Genomic DNA, 17,996 nt, shown 5'->3' with positions numbered 1-17,996 from the left:
GCGTAAATCCAATCAGGCAAATGAAAATTCGCTTAGTCTGCAGGTTTGCTGCAGTGGGGGTATTTTTACTTCCCTTTTTTAAGGTAAACGATCCATTACAGAAACACTTGTTGTAAATAATTTTGAAAGAAAATCATGCCGTGCTGCATCAAATCGAAAAAACAAATATTCTGCATCGCACACCCCTAAAATCAAGTAAGTAACACAGGATGTTAAGGATGTAACATAGAACACAAAGACCTAGATTTTACAGATGACAATCCACAACGCATGAGTAGCATGTAGCATGGGAAATGTTGTATGTTGATGTGGAAGCAGGGTAGAAGGGTGAAGGAGAGTGAGAAGGTAAGTGTTAGAGTGTGTAGATGTTGTGTTGTCCTGTGACTGGAGCCAACCATGACTTTGCAGGCACTTGTGCAGATCTCTACGAGGAAGTCATTTGCCAGTGTCGTCCAGTCCCCCAGACATGGCTCCCATCCCAGCCAGTCAGCTACCGGCAGCCTATCTGGAGCGACACAGAGACTCTGACTACGGATTCCAACATGAGTTTGAGGTAAGGCTCCATTTTTATTGTATCATCCGGATTATGTTGATTAACAAAATTGGTTTAAATTCTTGTATCTACGTAATCCAATCGTTATTTTTGTGATGCAACTAGTTTAAGATTTTGTAGAAGTCAAACTTCTGATGATTATATGTTCAATATTCCAATACCTGAAGATGACTTTTTAAAAGGTCTAAACTAGTTGTAGCACAATAACCGACAATTGTACCGCACAAAAGCAGTTATTTCAACAAATTTTGCTAACTGAAGCTGTATGTTATGCAATTTTTTTTCTTCTTAGCTTACTTACAAAGTTTTGAAAATGAATATTAATTTACATTTCAACCTTTTGCAATCGGAAAGACAGTCTTAATCAGTTACGTTACCAGTTATACTGAGTGTGGTCTTTTGCATAGTGCAGATCAGGTAAATTTCACATTAATTGCCTTTGCCACTTGGATGGCCACTGGTAGGCTACTATCACTGAAATGTCAGAAGGCACTGGTTAGAAAAGAATAAATTTTCACACAAATTGTTTTTGCTATTCATGTTTGAATGGTGAACGCTAAACAAATTTTAAGCTGGTGTTAGTTGCTAAATCTCTATGCAGAAAATGGAAGCCAATACCTGACCAATCTTGCACAAAGGATTGATAAATACAAGCAACCCGGCTAAACACAAATTTACTCTATATGCAGATAGGAAACGTTAGGTTAGGCTATGGGTTTTTAAGTCTAGTGTCAATAAAATATTAAAACAGTTGCCTTATTTACAGCAGTGTTTAAAATTTAAATGATCAAAAGGTGCTATTTTACTACTATATTTTTAACATTTTGAAAGAACTTTTGATATGTTTTTTTTCAATTTTTAAATAACAAGTTTCACTTATATCTTTGTCCTCTTATTTTTTTTTTTTTACAGTGTTCCATTAAAAGGTTGATGCTTTTGTTTTTCTGTTGATCCCTCTATATCTATAGTTTTCAATCTACAAACTCCAAAAATATGTTACAGGAATATGTCCTTAGAAACAGAATAGATGCAGAAATAGAAAACTCTTTTTTTTCTCCCTTTTTAGTAATATTTATTGACACACTTTGGTATAAAATATAACTACATCTCAGCTAAATCAACTGCCTACCAACAATTAATCAATTAGTTCATTATTGTTATTCCTTGTTTTTCTTCTGTCCTAGCTGCTTCCAGATGGGTTTCCTGACCGTACAACTCGGGCTTCTGAGGCCCGAGAAAATATCTACAAGAACCGGTATCCAGACATCAAAGCCTATGATCAGACTAGAGTGCGACTGGCACAGATCGATAGCATTGCCGGATCTGATTATGTCAATGCAAATTTTGTCATTGGTTACAAAGAACGAAAAAAGTTTATTTGTGCTCAAGGTAATGCTTGATTGTTTTATGCTATCTGATTTAGTATTTTAGGGTGTATTTTGGACATTGATTTGTTACACTTTTTGGTTTAAAATGAGTGACACTAGGATTATTTGACGTAGGCCCCCATCTATACTAACAGTAATCTCAATAAAATTCCTTAATTGTTATGTAATTTGAATAATTCCTAATGTAATATTAGTTCTTGACCCAGTCTGATTTAAGCATCAGGAAAGTGATTTTGAGTGTTTCCTATAAAGCCTTAAAACCAAACACAGTCAGTATGGTATGTCCCATGTTGTCCTTCAAATAAATTTTCAAAACAATAAAGAAACATTTTGTTTATTTCATAGTAGGCTTTTAAAATTTAACTAAAATAAAAACAGTGTAAATAAAGATTTAATCTAAATAATAGTTTGGGTCCGTCATAGAAATTAACCTAAAAGTAGTCATTTGGGCAATTTTGTAAGACTGGTCTTCTATCTAATTATTAATTTATTTATATTATAAACCTCTTTGAACCAAATAAATACCCCCACCACAGCAAACCTGCCGATTAAGCAAATTTCTTTTTGTCTGAATTGATTTTGAATTAAATCTATTTAAATAACATTAGGTTTAATGAGTTGACCTATGTGTAATGAGTTGAGTTCGCCTATGTGAGTACCTAGGTTTGCTGCTATAAGGAAACTAATAAAGTGTGGTTTTTAGTAAAATATTAGTAGATTAGTATAAAATAAATGATTTTGCTAAGTATGATCAAAATATATCCATAAACAAGCAAACTACAACATTTTAAAATATTCTCCTTAAGAATAACTTGGGAATTTTAAATTTACCAATCTTTGAATTTTCTCCGTTACCAATAATTGTGAATAAACATTTTGCTTTACTAAATGATTTGTTTTTTTAAGCTCTTTAAAAAGGTCTAGAGAGAATTTGGGGAATTTTGTGTTTTGAGGGTCATAAATGAGAAAAAACAATTACTACCCCATAAAACCCCTTGAACAATTACAAGGGAATACAGGGAATACAACCCTGTTCCCATGGTCCGATCATGCTGGTTCGCAAACTCATTCAATTTTATCCCACCTTACACATTTAAACCAAATTTCATCAAAATCGGACAAAGATTACTGGAGTTAGTCACGGACACATATATAACTCTGTAGTCTATATATATATAAATTAGAATTAACGGTGTTTTTAGCCTCTGGGGACATCAAAATGTAAAAGTAAATCGGTCCCGGGCATAGGTCTGACCGTACCACCTACGGTAATAGCTACTTATAGGGAAATTCGCTAAAAAACTAGAAGTTTGCTTTAACTGCTGGATTGCTTTGATGGGGTGTGTTTGTGTTGTATTCATCTTGTTCAACCATTAACTTTTTTTATATTTTTATTGAAGACTTCCGACACAAAAACCTGACTTTCATATAACTTACTGTTTGCAGTGCATCCTCCTCAAACCAAGAATAATTTAAGTTTCTCAAACATATAAATTAATTTAACTTATAACTCAAGAATTAAGAATGATTAAAGTCTAACATAAAAAGTTACTTATTCCAATAGTAATGCTTACAATAGGGATGGACGGGTCCCGAAATTTTGGGAAATTTTCGGGAAAAAACTATTCCCGATTTTCGGGACGGGATTGCATTTGATTCGGGAATTTTTCAGGACGGGATTTGATCCGATCATCGGTGATTTTGCCGCTTCGTGAATGACGAGTCATACCGACGACCGCGGAGTCATTTTGATGATCGTGCCGTGACCACGAGTCATACCGACGATCATGCCGTGACCACAGAGTCATAAAGACGATTGCGCCGTGACTGGGGAGTCATACCGACGATCATGCCGTGACCGCGAGTCATACCGACAATCATGCTGTGACCGCAGAGTCATTTTGACCGCGAGTCACCCTATACCTGTAAATTTTTACCCATTTTCTGGATTTTATAGATCAGTGCCACAAATGGCACAAATTTATTTTCTTTGTATGTTTTGGTAACTGCAATACCCAAGACTTTCTTTTTATGCACAGGAAAAAATCCCGTCCCGAACTAAAAACTCAATCCCGTCCATCCCTACCTTACAAAGTATTTTTTTACTCAGTAATGTGTAACAGTTCTTAAAAACAATGCAGTGAAACTAGTTTACATATAAATATTCTAATTTATTACGAATATATGTGTTTGACACAAAAATTGATGCTTTTTTCAGGCCCCATGGATAACACTGTTTGTGACTTTTGGAGAATGATCTGGGAACAACACTTAGAACTGATTCTGATGTTGACAAATTTAGAGGAATATAGTAAAACAAAATGTGCCAAGTATTGGGCTGACAAAACTGAGGGAGAAAAGACATATGGTGATATCAGTATTAGCCATGTGCAGGAGAAAAGATACTCAGGTAAATTTTTAAAAATACTACAAACAATGAGGTTAATGTTATTTAGGAAACTCTGTTACCTTAGACGTTTAGTCATTGGTGGATTACAATATCTAAATGGAGGCCAAGCTATAAAAAGGAACTATATTTCATTATTAACATCTTACAGAAAGTGATTATTACTTCTAAAATAAATACCAACTAGTTAGTCTGACACCGTGTCGATTTTGCTTTACATTTCAATTTTTTCCTTTCCTCTAAAGTCAAAAAAATGTTTAAATGGATTTCTTCCAGATTATATTATAAGAGAATTAAAAATGACAAGGACGTCTGGTGGAAGTAAAGAAAGAGAAAACAGAAGTATAGTGCAGTATCATTTCTTGGTGTGGAAAGACTTCCAAGCGCCTGAACACCCTTCAGGAATATTAAAGTTCATCAGACGAGTAAACGAAGCATATTCCTTAGAGAAGGGCCCTATCCTAGTCCATTGCAGGTAAGGATATAAGTAGTATTGCAAATTAATTGTAACAATTCATAACTTTTGCCATGTCACTTATTAGAAAAATTACTTATTATTTGGAAGATAAATAAGATCGTGCTTGCACTAATAGCCAGGGTTCCTCCAGATACACATTAATAGATTAAATTCTTTATTAAAAGCTATAGATTGCATTTAAAAAAATACCATCTATTTTCCATTTTCATTTTTGGATGTAAGAAGAGAATAGAATATAACTTTATTGTCACAATAAATGCACATTTCCATTGTTCCAGCACAGCTGGGGAAACAGGTGACATTGTCAATATTATTAGAAATAAATATATAACATTAAAAATTGGTCCAAACATAATATATAAATTATCTTTATGGATCATTGTCATTTAAATAATCATTTATGGAGTAATACACTTTAGATAAAAGATAGGACTTTAAGGCCCGATTTCACCAAACTTTTAAACCGCCGTTAAGCCTTGCTCTAACTGCAGTTAGCTCTTAACTGACGAAATCGGATTTCACCACTCGCCGTTAGCGCTAGTTTAGACTAAACCGTCGTTAGATAATTAACTGCCCAATTTTGACCGGTTAACTTCTTTAATCTTTCGTTAAGTAAATATCAGCTGGCTTTAGGTTTAAAGTTTATATGGAAAGGCGAAATGGTAGAAGAGAATACGGTACGAATTAGCTTTTGAAAGTAAGAGTAGCCTATGTTGTTCGCCGAACTAGGTGGATAAGAGAAAGGGTTAATGCTTTTAATAACAAAGATGAAATTGATTTTGTTATTAGATATGAACTATCAAAACGTTTAGCCTTTTTCTTTAGGAAATGAATACAAACCACTACTGTGTTTAGGCTATCCCACATAGTGCATTGCTTTAGGTTATCCCACAAGGTTTTTAGTTAAGGCGTATATCTGTGATCAGCGACCGCATTGATCTGATTGGCGATCAAGAGCCGTACTCTTTTATCCCGGCTAAAAAGAGTGTCCCGGCTCTTCTACCAACATTATCAAATTTATTATTTCATTGTTCGAAAAAATAGGCTCCCTTTTCCTTTTCCCGGCTTTGGGTAACCCTTACCCATCGTTCAAACAATTATTTTGCGTTTGGTTAGACGTAATTAAAGAAAAAACTAAACCTAAGTTGTCATTATTCTGCTAGTATTTTATAGAAAATAATTATTTTGGTGTTATCTTTATTGTGTCTCGTTCTTGTAATTCTTTTGACCCCAGTTTTTTCACTACTTCAAATGTACCAAACTGGTTAGTGAACAAACAGAACATTGAACATCCTAGTAAAAAGTTGGATTTTGAGTCTTATTCGACTGCAAAACTCAATCAATTTGTTCCTCGAATATGTTTGGTCAGCATTGCTTTGCCTTTATTTACTTATGTTAATTGTTTTGGTATTTATTCTTGCTTTCTGTTGTTATTTTGCTCAGAATCTATTGTATTCCTGTAAGCTTGCTGTCTTCAGTTTTGTTTTCACTACCTCATAAACACTGATTTATTTTCTAGAGGTTATGTTTACTTGCTCCCGTAACAGCCCGGTATTATGACAGTTCACTGCCACCGCCACCTGGATTTTACTCTAAACTCTCGTTTATAAAACCAGCGTTAGTTTTGACGCGTTTTTGTTGGTGAAACCAGATTTCCTTAACTGTGGTTTAAATCATCGGTTAGTTTTAACCGAAGTTTAACTAAACCATCGTTAGCGAGAATTTGGTGAAATCGGGCCTAAATCGTTTTTAAATTTTGAGATTTCTTGAATCTCTTTGATTCTGGCAAGTAGATTATTGTAAAGTTTTAAACTCATATAAAAAGGGGATTTTTCAAATAAACAGTGGCGGTGTCTTGGGTATTGAAAGTCATTTTTAAACCGATTTGGATAGTTATGTTCAAGTTGGTTTATTCTGCATGATTCCAAATTATTTTTAAAAAATACTAAAGTTTTGAATATATAAACACTTAGCCATTGTCAGTATAGCGGATGATTTAAATAAAGGTTTACAAGATGTTCTTTTTGAGCAAAAAGACATGATTCTCAAATACTTCTTTTGTATTTTAAAAATTGATACTGCTTATGAAGTTGAGCCCCATAGCTCAATACCATATTGCATTATGAAGTGTTGCATTTATACCAAAAGCTTTGTTTTGAAATCAATTATATTTCTTAAAACATAAATTTGAAAACGAGCTGTGTTTAGTTTCTTTACTGAAGTTTCAATGTAAAGTTTCCAGGTTAAATTTTAGTCTATGTTTATGCCCAAAAAAATTGTGGTTATTATAAGTGACAAAAAATCTCCATCATAGGGTAAATCAAACGAGACAAGTAAACTATCAAGGGGAGAAAACTAAATTACTAGAGAATGCCTTCTATTCAGTGGATGATTTTGTTGAAATTAATACTTAGTTTATTTGACCTAGTTTGGGTTATAATATTGACAAATTACCTGTCAATAATTTGATGTAAATGTAAATAGCATAAATAAAAAAAATAAAAAACTATTACGTAATCCCTCCTTCCTCTATTCTGTTATCAGTTTGGGCAAGTTTCAGTTTCTTTTTCATTTTAACTTGACTGTTGTGGATTCTAATGAACTATTAATTATCCACCTCATAATAATATATTAGAAAAAGACGCGCAATGTTATTTAATATAGGTTGTCTGCTATAGAGCTCTCATTTTAAAGTAGTTTTTTATCAACTTTAATAATGGCGTTTGTTCTCAAAATGTTGTATACTAAACAGTTTGTGAATGTGTTATTTATCCATGTAATGTTAACCGTGTGCAGTGCTGGAGTCGGGAGGACTGGAACTCTCGTGGCTCTAGACTCGCTACTCCAGCAGTTGGAAGCTGAAGGCCAAGTTGCCATATTCAACACAGTGTGTGACCTCAGGCATCAACGCAACTTTCTAGTCCAATCATTGGTAAGTACCTTGTTGCTAAACTTTCATCATTATGAAACCCATTACAGCACAGTTCCACAAACTCTTTGTAATGTGAACCTTGAGGGTGTGAGTTTTAGAAATGTTGTTTTATTTAACCCTTTGCGGTCGAATGGCAAATATAGGTTGCCACTCGCCATTTTCCTGACTGCTCAAAAGGCAACCGATACTCGCCGAAAAAAAAGAAAAAAAAATCCACCTCAAAGGGTTAAAAAAGGGGGGAAAATAAAGATAATATAATTATTTTTCATATTATTGTTTTGTTTCTCAAATGTAGATACCAAATTTACTACGCCAACACATTTAATTTTAACTTATTGAAGAAAATACAATACTTGTTTGTACAAACATCACAACTGTGTTTGACAGAAAGACCGACTGGCTAATGCTTCGGTCTTCATGAATGTATGAGGCCTCCAGGTATAAATATCTGCAAGTAGCGCTAAATGTAAATAGTAAAGGCACTATGTAATTGATTTACCAAGTTTTGTAGTTTTTAACCTGAATCTCTCGCAGTATCATGAACACTGGCTTAGCGTTCTGTGAATATATTGAAGATTGCATTTATAAAATCATTACGGGTCCATCAAAGTTACCAAGTGCCTAATTTGCAAGACTTACCTTTATATCTGACTCATATTTCTAAAATGTTTGATAGTTTTATTTAATCCTGGAATAATTTCACTGCAACTTTTCATGTTATATATTTCACATTTTTGGGAACTAACATTGTTACTTAGTAAAACATTAATTGATTTACTTTCACAATATGAAAATCGTTTTTATAGATATACTTTTTCATGTGAAGACTGCTTTTAAAAATGGCATTTTTACCTACCATTAATTCAATATCGAAAATGTATATTTATTTTAGTTTTTTCATTATTAATTACTTATTTGATTTTTGATTCCATCAAATCTTCTTTTTATACCTAAGAGTTTTCATATCTTTAAATTGTCTAAATGATCAGAAAAATCTATAACATGTTTTCTTACTTGAGAACACAAAATTTATTTACATCAGGTTCGGTGTCTTAGTGCAAGATAATATATTAATACAATTCTTAATGTTCAATTTAGTTGTTGGGTATAATGTTTTTCCAAATTTTTCATTTCCCATATTGTTTTACAGTGTTGCAAGTAAATTTAATACTTAAAATTGTATACTTTGGCTTTCCCAGCATCTGCTGTAAATCCATAAAACTTCTCTGTAGAAAGTGTTTTAAAATATTATTTTTAACTCATTACATGTATAATTCTAACTCAATAACACCAGATGTTATGTGCTCACCCTTTTATATTTTATTACGTGATTGAGATTTCAAAAAGGTGTTTACTTCACAGTGTTATTTTTTTTACAGAAACAATATATTTTTGTATATCGAGCTCTTCAAGAGGTAGCCCAGTTTGGAACTACAGAAATCAAAGCCTCTAAATTAAAATGTACTCTCGAAAGATTAAGACAAGTTGAAAACGGGAAAGAAAAATCAAAAATGGAAGAAGAGTTTGAGGTTGGTATTGATGTTATGTATATTTAGATATTGAAATATAGGGATTGTTTCTTACATTGTTGGTTTTCAATTAGGCTTAAGAAAGGGTTTTTTGTTTTGAATATTTATTTTCAAACCAAAGAAAAATATTCAAAATTAGCATAAAGAGCATCTAAATGAAGGAACTTGCATTCAAGTGTTTTTTCAATACTGTATTGCTTTAGAAAAATATTCATGGTGTTTTTTGTAAATATTTAACGTACTATATATATATGTTTAAAATTAAATCACTAAATATCCTGTTATGTTTTTAGCTTGGATTAAATAAATATATAGGATGGAGAGGACCCAGCTAACTCACCTGATGAAAGGTTTCAGACGAGTCAAAGTACACATAAAACACAACACATAATAATACTTGATATTTCGCCTCTTTCAGAGGCTTCTTCAGAAGTAGGCCTAGATGGTAGTTACAAGAACAACAGTTTAAAATAGGATGACACAGTTTGAATTCAAAATGTCTGACAGGTTGTCCAACTGACACTACACAAAGCACTAAATATAGGCACACTTATCGAGTATCGAAGTATCGAGTAGGCCTTTCAATCTTCTTCTGAATCTCCACAGTTCCTGTTCTATCTCACTCTGCCTTTCTCCACTTCTTCATCTCCTCGTCCATCCACCTTCTAGGCCTTCGTGTCAGGCTCATCCTCTTTATATAATACCATTCAGCCATTCCAGATATTCTCTCTTCTCACATATACAAGCCATCTTAGTCTTGATTTTTTCAACCCTCTTTAGCTGTCAATTACTGCTCTTCTGATCTCGCTATTCCTAACTCTATCCCACCTTACTCTTAATAGACCTATAAAATAATACATTAAGTATAGCATAATAAATACTTAACCTGTTTGTAGAAAATGAGTCAAGTGGTAGAAGAGAGAAAGTCTCACAGTGTAGGTGGTGGGGAGGAGAATTCAGTGAAAAACCGCAGTGAATTTGTCATTCCTTACGATAGAAACAGAGTCATCCTGACCCCAGTGCCAGCTCGGGAACACTCCACGTACATCAATGCTTCTTTTATTGAGGTAAACTTAATCATATTGATCTTCATTGAGATGGCCTCTTGACCACTTTAGTTAGCGAGAGGGTAATTTAATTCCATTTGAGTAAAATAAACAGTAAATAAATATCAATTCTGAATTTTTTTAAAGCAAAATTTGTTTTGTAAACTCGCTAGCTTAGTCAATTTTTGTTTATGTGGTTGGCGGCCTCTATTAACCTTGCATTTGCCCGTCCACATAGGCTTCAGGAATGTGTGTGGAACATATCCAGTAAAACAAGGGGTGAGTCAGTAAAGAGTGAACTATACTGATCAAATTTTAGTTTTAGTTTTAATTTTGTTTGCCGTCTGTTGTCAGCTGCTTGTTTTAATCTTTCCTTGGAAAATAAATAAATACCAGGGTGGCCACGCGCCGTGAATTCCGGGAAAACCGGGAAATATGCGTGAATTTTACGTGCCGGGAAAAAATTTGGAAAATTCGCCAGGAAAAATTACAAAATGCATGTTTATATCGCTTTTGTAATGAAACTTAATCCAAAGCCGATTTTGTTGACATTTGACAAGTAAATAACAAGAAAGGAAAATGTTTGAGTTTTATTTAATCCCTTAACCCCTTTCAATATTGACATACTAGGCCTAATAATATTCGGCAACCTAGACATCGCTTGCGTCACCCATTTCACTGACAGCGACAGCTGACACTGGGTTGGGTACTGGGTGATAAGTAGTGGTGTGCGAGTGCGATGACGATGCATTGAAATTTCAATTCGATGCATCAAATCCCGATTTGATCCAGCATTCATTGATTTGGTCACGATGCAGTTCTAAACAGGGATGTATCGATTATCGTCATCAATACCACCATCCATTGGTTACCACTTGGACATTGGTATCGGTACCAAGACTCGATTGTCAAAAGTCGATTCCGATGATATCGACACCCGACAGGGATAAATATTTTATTTTAACATTTATTTACTTTATAGCTACAGTATTAGTTTTTTAATCACGGTTAACAATTTGCAAAGCCAACTTAGAAACTATCTAGTTCAAAACAACGACGGTGCCGGTGACATTGTTTAGCTTCAGCTCATTGCACAACACAATCTACATTTCAAGATGTCAGACAATTCAAGAGACAACCGGCGCGCGAATGTCCTGCCAACACGAAATTAATTATACTAAACAATGTCTATATCAATAAGTCAGACATTTAGATGTATTATTTTTATTTTTAGTACAAAATAAATAACCTAAACACGTCGAAATGTTCAGTTTCATCCCTGCATTATACGCATCATTCGAAAAATTATATTCAACCATTAAACTTTAACATCGTCATTGTCGTATGATTAGTCTTACTTTATATTGCGCCAAAAAGTAGATTCATATTTTATCTGTACTATCTACCTGATTAAAGAGTTTAGTGAAGTTTTAAGTGCTACTATAACATAATGTATTTATTGAAAAATATCATAAGCCTTAGTCCATGTCGATTTTGTAATGTTATAATCAATGGTGAATGTTGACAATAAAAGTATGTAACAACAGTTCTCATTGGTCAGGAGGCGTCAATGCACTACCATGTCAGCCAATCGACTTTCGTGTTTCAATGGAGGAAATGACGATTGCTTAGACATCGTTTTATGTGCTTATTGTGGGTGGGAAGGGTATCGATAAATATCGTGATTCGAGATCCAATATGTAGGACGTGTTCGTTTATAAATAATGAGTATTAAAGTAAAAAAAAACTGGGTTACAGACAGGTTCAAAACATCGATTGTTCCGATCCATTGTTGACACCCGTACACGAAGGTTATAGTGACGTCGTGCATAAGGGCCAGGCAGGCCGGTTCACGGTGAATCCACCCTGCCGAACCTTACTCTTGGTATCATCAGGAACATAGTTAAACACTTTTGTTAGGTACTAAATAAAACTATGGAATGTATTTTAAAAGCACTCTTTTGGAGATTCTAGTCCCGAAACATAATCTTTATTGTAGGCTAAAAGTAAAACCTACCTATTGCCATACTTTCTCCACAGACGTCGACTTATTCTACAATGTCTTTAAGAAATACCAGGTTTCAGTCAAAATACTTTTGTAAAAATTGACAATGTGCAATTTTTGCAGAGTCATTCCTTGACCACGATCGTTTTTACTCACTAGAGAAAAGACTCTCCTTACAAAAAGTATTTGTAGGCCAAGATAAATGTAATTTTTTTAAAGTGTAACTGCAATTGCTTTTAAAAAGTAATACAAAAACTGTCAAATGACTTAGATTAATACGTATAAGTCTATTTATAAATTAGAGGAAAATTTATTACATCTCATCATAGTCAAATTCAAACATTTACATTATTTTAAAATAATTAACACTCAGAAACTTTTGTGTTATGGAAATCTGCAAGCAACTGAGGCCGAGGGTGAGGGAGGGCATGTGAACCAGGCTTTAGAGCAAACTTTCTCTTTTCCTCCCCCATTTCCCGTTAGACGGTGGGCGGGGCTTCACACTAATAAACACTCAGTTCATTCATTCACAGAAGAGAATAGTTTTTGTGGCTGTGACGTATGTCTCTTGTCTGCTCTTCATAGCTCACACGTAGACTTACCGCGCGCCCAGACTGCTTGCGCTTACTGTTACTATTATTCTACAATCATTGATACGTTAACGTATGACTTGGTTATTATAAATATTTATTCATTATCTATTTTATTTAGTAGACAGTTAATTAAGTTTTATATAGTTTCAAATGAAGATCGCATTATTGGGAATAAGGTCACAAATATGGTAAATATATTCTTGGGGGCCAGAAATCACGACTGGGAAAAACAGGATTTTCGGTCGGGAAAACTGGGAAATATGCGTGATTTTTTCCCCAGGAGTTCTGTGGCCACCCTGAAATACCTTCGTCATTGCCGTCTTCTATCGTGACGTCATGCTTGACGAGCATTACAGCCTGTTTTTTTAGTGTGGCCTTGCTAGGACCTCGAACCCAAGGATATTGCTCCCATGGATTGGTAGACCCTTGTGTTACCAAATGAGCCACCAACTCACCAAAGCCAAACAATTCGGAGGTGAAAAATGAATAAATAGCATTATTAACATTCTGTAAAAAAACTCGTTAAGGGGGGTTTTTAAACAGAAATTATATTTTTTTATATTATATTTTTATATTATTTTTTTTTTTTTTACTCAAAGTTAGTAAACAATTATTTATTTATTACTTGTTATTGTGTCTTACAGGGCTATGATAACTCGGAATCCTTCATCATCACCCAAGATCCAATCATGGAGGTGACTGTAGCCGATTTCTGGAGGATGGTTTCCGAGCAAGGAATAAGCACACTAGTCATGCTTTCTGATGTAAGTGATCAACCTGGTGCAACAATGATATGAAAACTTGTTTTATTATCATAACTACACACTTGATATATGAAACTGAATGGAATGGCAGCGAAATTTGTCATATAATTGCTCACACATGTATGTAAAATAAAAAGGGTTTACAGTTTGTTTTCAGTCTGTGTTGCATTTTGGCATTTTTGTGTGTCTTTCAAATTTGCCTACTGCAGAAAATACAACTAACTTTTATAGCTGTACATTGCACAAAGGAACAGCTATAGAAGATGTATCAGTGGTTGGAATGATCATTGAAAGGAGTTTCGATAAGTCATTGGTTTGTTTAAACTTACGTTAGGATAAGTCAAACGGATCTGTTCTTGTATAATTGGTTTGAAAAACTTTGTTTGTGCTTACGATAGGTGTAATCTCAACTAACAAATTATTTATCCAATATGCTAAGAATCCCAAAGTTTTAGTAAACTTATGAGATTTGGGGTTTGAATGACACTGGATTTTGAGCTTGAGGCGGAATTTTTACACTAAACAAAATTCATATTGCTTGAACCAAGGGATGAGCATCAATAGGTCAACCATCGATGTTCACCATCGATCAACCATTGATGTACCAAAAACATCGATGTTTTCGGGGCTAAAGCATCGATGGCTTTTCAGTTGTTCGTCTGCTCTCTGTACTGCAATAGCCAATTAACCTAAAAGTAATACAATTCAGTCAGGGAAAACATTGATATTTCAATACTTGGCCAATCACATCAGTAATCTACCATCAATGTAAAAAACATTGAACATCGATAGAAAAACATTGATGTTTCGAAAACATCGACTATCGATGCTCATCCCTAGTTTAAACTTGTTCGAAAAATTCTTATTATACATTTTTTGTAACAGAGTAATATTGAAACATACCTCAGATATGTTATAATTTTGAAACCCAGCCCTCCTATACCTTAAACAGTTCAAACAGTTTTAAATATGATATTAAGTTTGTTGTTTAATCTTTATGAAACACCATCTCATTTAACCATAAAAACACAAGCTTATAAACAACACACATATACATATCTATATGCATGTCTAAAGATAGATTTTTTGTGATTAACCGCTATCGTCGACCGCCTCAATTTTGTTACTTTAACAACATGTTGTGACCATGCTAACTTCATTGACATCTTCTACAATCGCGACGATATTAAAGCTCTCATTCCAAAAAAGTGTTAAAACAACAGGGAATTAACTGTATATATTTTTTTTTTTTAAGTTGACGATGTCTATTGTAATACTTGTATTACTTAATGACAAATAAATATCTTGAATCTTGAACAATTGAACTCTTTCCGACAATACTGTTATCAAATCTTTTTGAACAGTTCCCAAATTTTTGGATCTAAAATCTCAAACATCAATCACTCCATGAACCTTGTTATAGAAGTTTTACAAACTTGAGGTAACTTGACTGAGGACTGGACCTACCTCAGATAGTTTAAACCTCTGTTTGTGGTGAAGTAGAATAATTCTTATGTTGCAAATGATTTCACACTTTTGAACATATATTTGGTGTTTGAAATTATCTTACATTGTATTGCTTTTGTGATGTTGTAGTTTCTGAGTTGTGTGAGAGCATGGTAAAAAATTATTTACTGATTAATTATTTGGTAACTACTTATAAGATTATACAAAACTATTATTATTAATTAAGGTTATATCAAAGATGAAGTTATTCTAAAGGTAAATATTATCTCAGATAATCTTGTAAATATTATTTATTTTGTTATTGTTTGTTCTAAACAATTACTGATACTTTTAATTGGGAAATTATCCGCATTGATTTCATTTTTATATGAATTACAATTCAGTTTTAATCTTATCATCCTGTGTTCTTTACTAGCTCAGTGCTAAACAGTTACATTTTCCTGTCATTGATTAACAATATTCACGAAAATATCTAATTATTATAAAAGAGAAAGAATTTTTTATCTAAGTAAGGTGGCTTTGTTAGTAAAAAAACCATGGTAATCTTTCTGGAGCCCCCAAAACATCATAGTGTCTATAAGTTCAAAATCAATCTATTTTGTAATTTTTTTGAAAAACCAAGTAAATAAATTTGGACATTGAAGTAAATTTGATCAATCACCCAAATGGTGTGGATAATAATGACAATGATTTTTTTGGGGTTTGCCCTAAAAACTTATTGCCACAGATAAAAGCTGGGGCGGCTCCAGGAAATTTTTTTAGATAGGCCTGGCAAGGACCAAGAAAGAGTTTGAGGTTTGAGGGGCTTCCCTGCAAAAAGGGGAATTTTAAAATTGAAACGCAAAATAATGAGTTTTAACGCTCTCCCTTTATTTACATATAATTAAATATCTTTATTTATTTTAGAGGTGGGCCGATACCGATACTCGATACCAAAATACTCTCGATACCAGCAGTATAAAGGTATCGTCGATACTCGATACTTGCCTGCTTTGGATTCGATACCGATACTGACACTGAACCACTGAATGCTACGAATTACTTTCGTGTTTCAATGGAGCAAATGACGATTGCTTGGACATTGTTTTATGTGCTTATTGTGGGTGAGAAGGGTATCGATTATTTATCGTGATTCGAGATCCGATATGTAGTACGTGTTCGTTTATGCATAATGAGTATTAAAGTATAACAAAAAATAGGTTAGTTACAGACAGGTTCAAAACATCGATTGTTCCGATCCATTTTTGACACCCCTACACGGAAGTTATAGTGACGTCGTGCATAAGGGCCAGGCAGGCCGGTTCACAGTGAATCCACTCTGCCGAACCTATACTCTTGGTATCACCGGGAACATAGTAAAACACTTTTGTTACTAAATAAAACTATTGCATGTTTTATAAAAGCACTCTTTTGGAGATTCTAGTCCCAAAACATAATCTTTATTGTAGGCTAAAAGTAAAACCTATCTATTGCCATTACTTTTCTCCACAGACGTTTTGACTTATTCTACAATCTCTTTAAAAAATACCAGGTTTCAGTCAAAATTCTTTTGTAAAAATTGACAATGTGCTGTTTTAGCACAGTCATTCCTTGACCACGATCGTTTTTACTCACTAGAGAAAAGACTCTCCTTACAAAAAGTATCTATAGGTGTATGTAGTTTTTTTTTTAAGTATAACTGCAATTGCTTTTAAAAATAAATACAAAAACTGTCAAATGACTTAGATTAATATTTGTAAGCCTATTTATAAATTAGAGGAAACTTTATTAGATCTCACCATAGTCAAATTCAAACATTTACAGTGTTTTAAAATAATTAACACTCAGAAACATTTGTGTAATGGAAATCTACAAGCGACTGAGGCCAAGGGGGAGACCAAGAGGGGGACTGAGGGAGGGCATGTGAACCAGGCTTTAGAGCAAACTTTCTCTTTTTCTACCCCATGTCCCGTTAGACGGTGGGCGGGGCTTCACACTAATAAACACTCAATTCATTCATTCACAGTAGAGAATAGTTTTTGTGGCAGTGACATATGTCTCTTGTCTGCTCTTCATAGCTCACACGTAGATTTCTTTCGAGAAATTATAAAAATAAGTGAAAAACTGTTGACATTTTCAAGGAAGAAAAGTTAAGAAATAAAAGTGTTAAAAATAAAAAGGTTGTTTGATTAGTTATTCTGTATTTCAAAAATATCCTCATTTATGAATGTGTTTTCAGCTACACTTGGTGACTTTTTCATAGTTGAACAAATTTTGAAGATATATAACTGTTTTTCATACAACTAATGAGAAACTGTCATTATATAAGAAGTTTGTTTTTACTCTCTTAGGGAAAAAACTTACAGAGTATTTGTAGGCCAAGATGTACGTATTTTTTTAATTTATAGCTTAATGAGTTAACTAAAACAATTGATGCAATAAAAAAAAAAACCAACAAATGACAGATAAATACTTATATAAGCCTATTTATAAATTAGAGGAAACTTTATTAGATCTCATGCTTTAGTCAAATTCAAACATTTACAGTAGGCCTATTTTAAAATAAACCCTTAGTTCCATATTTTTGTAATTGTTTTTTTGCATTTAATAATAAACCTTTAACACCAAAATATAAGTTTGATACACATACATATTGTGTTTTAGCGAATTTCCCATATAGGGAATATCAGCGAATTTCCCATATAGGGAATAAGCTATTACCATAGTAAGAATAAGAATAAGAATAAGAATCGTTTATTGCCGTTAAACATGTACATGCAATGGGCAAAGTCACATTTTTACAATATCTTAGCCTACTTAAAAATAAACAGATGTATAGGCCTAGACCTTAACAC

At 33.5% G+C, this 17,996-nt stretch overlaps 1 protein-coding gene across 1 annotated transcript in view; it reads left to right on the top strand.

Annotated features, from left to right (window-relative positions):
- LOC129005886 (tyrosine-protein phosphatase 69D-like) overlaps positions 1 to 17,996 on the top strand; it is a 94,782-nt gene that overhangs the window by 47,246 nt on the left and 29,540 nt on the right. Inside the window, exons 17-24 of the mRNA XM_054434922.1 lie at positions 421 to 553; positions 1,738 to 1,942; positions 4,160 to 4,351; positions 4,625 to 4,823; positions 7,623 to 7,758; positions 9,138 to 9,287; positions 10,184 to 10,354; positions 13,576 to 13,695. Of these exons, the coding sequence (XP_054290897.1) occupies positions 421 to 553; positions 1,738 to 1,942; positions 4,160 to 4,351; positions 4,625 to 4,823; positions 7,623 to 7,758; positions 9,138 to 9,287; positions 10,184 to 10,354; positions 13,576 to 13,695 (1,306 nt within the window). The remainder of the gene's footprint in view (positions 1 to 420; positions 554 to 1,737; positions 1,943 to 4,159; positions 4,352 to 4,624; positions 4,824 to 7,622; positions 7,759 to 9,137; positions 9,288 to 10,183; positions 10,355 to 13,575; positions 13,696 to 17,996) is intronic.

This window comes from Macrosteles quadrilineatus, unplaced genomic scaffold, assembly GCF_028750875.1.
Source record: "Macrosteles quadrilineatus isolate MER2022 unplaced genomic scaffold, UCM_ALF_1.0 Scaffold_41__1_contigs__length_1036756, whole genome shotgun sequence".
Lineage (NCBI taxonomy): Eukaryota > Metazoa > Arthropoda > Insecta > Hemiptera > Cicadellidae > Macrosteles > Macrosteles quadrilineatus.
This window is presented reverse-complemented; position numbering and strand designations above follow the sequence as displayed.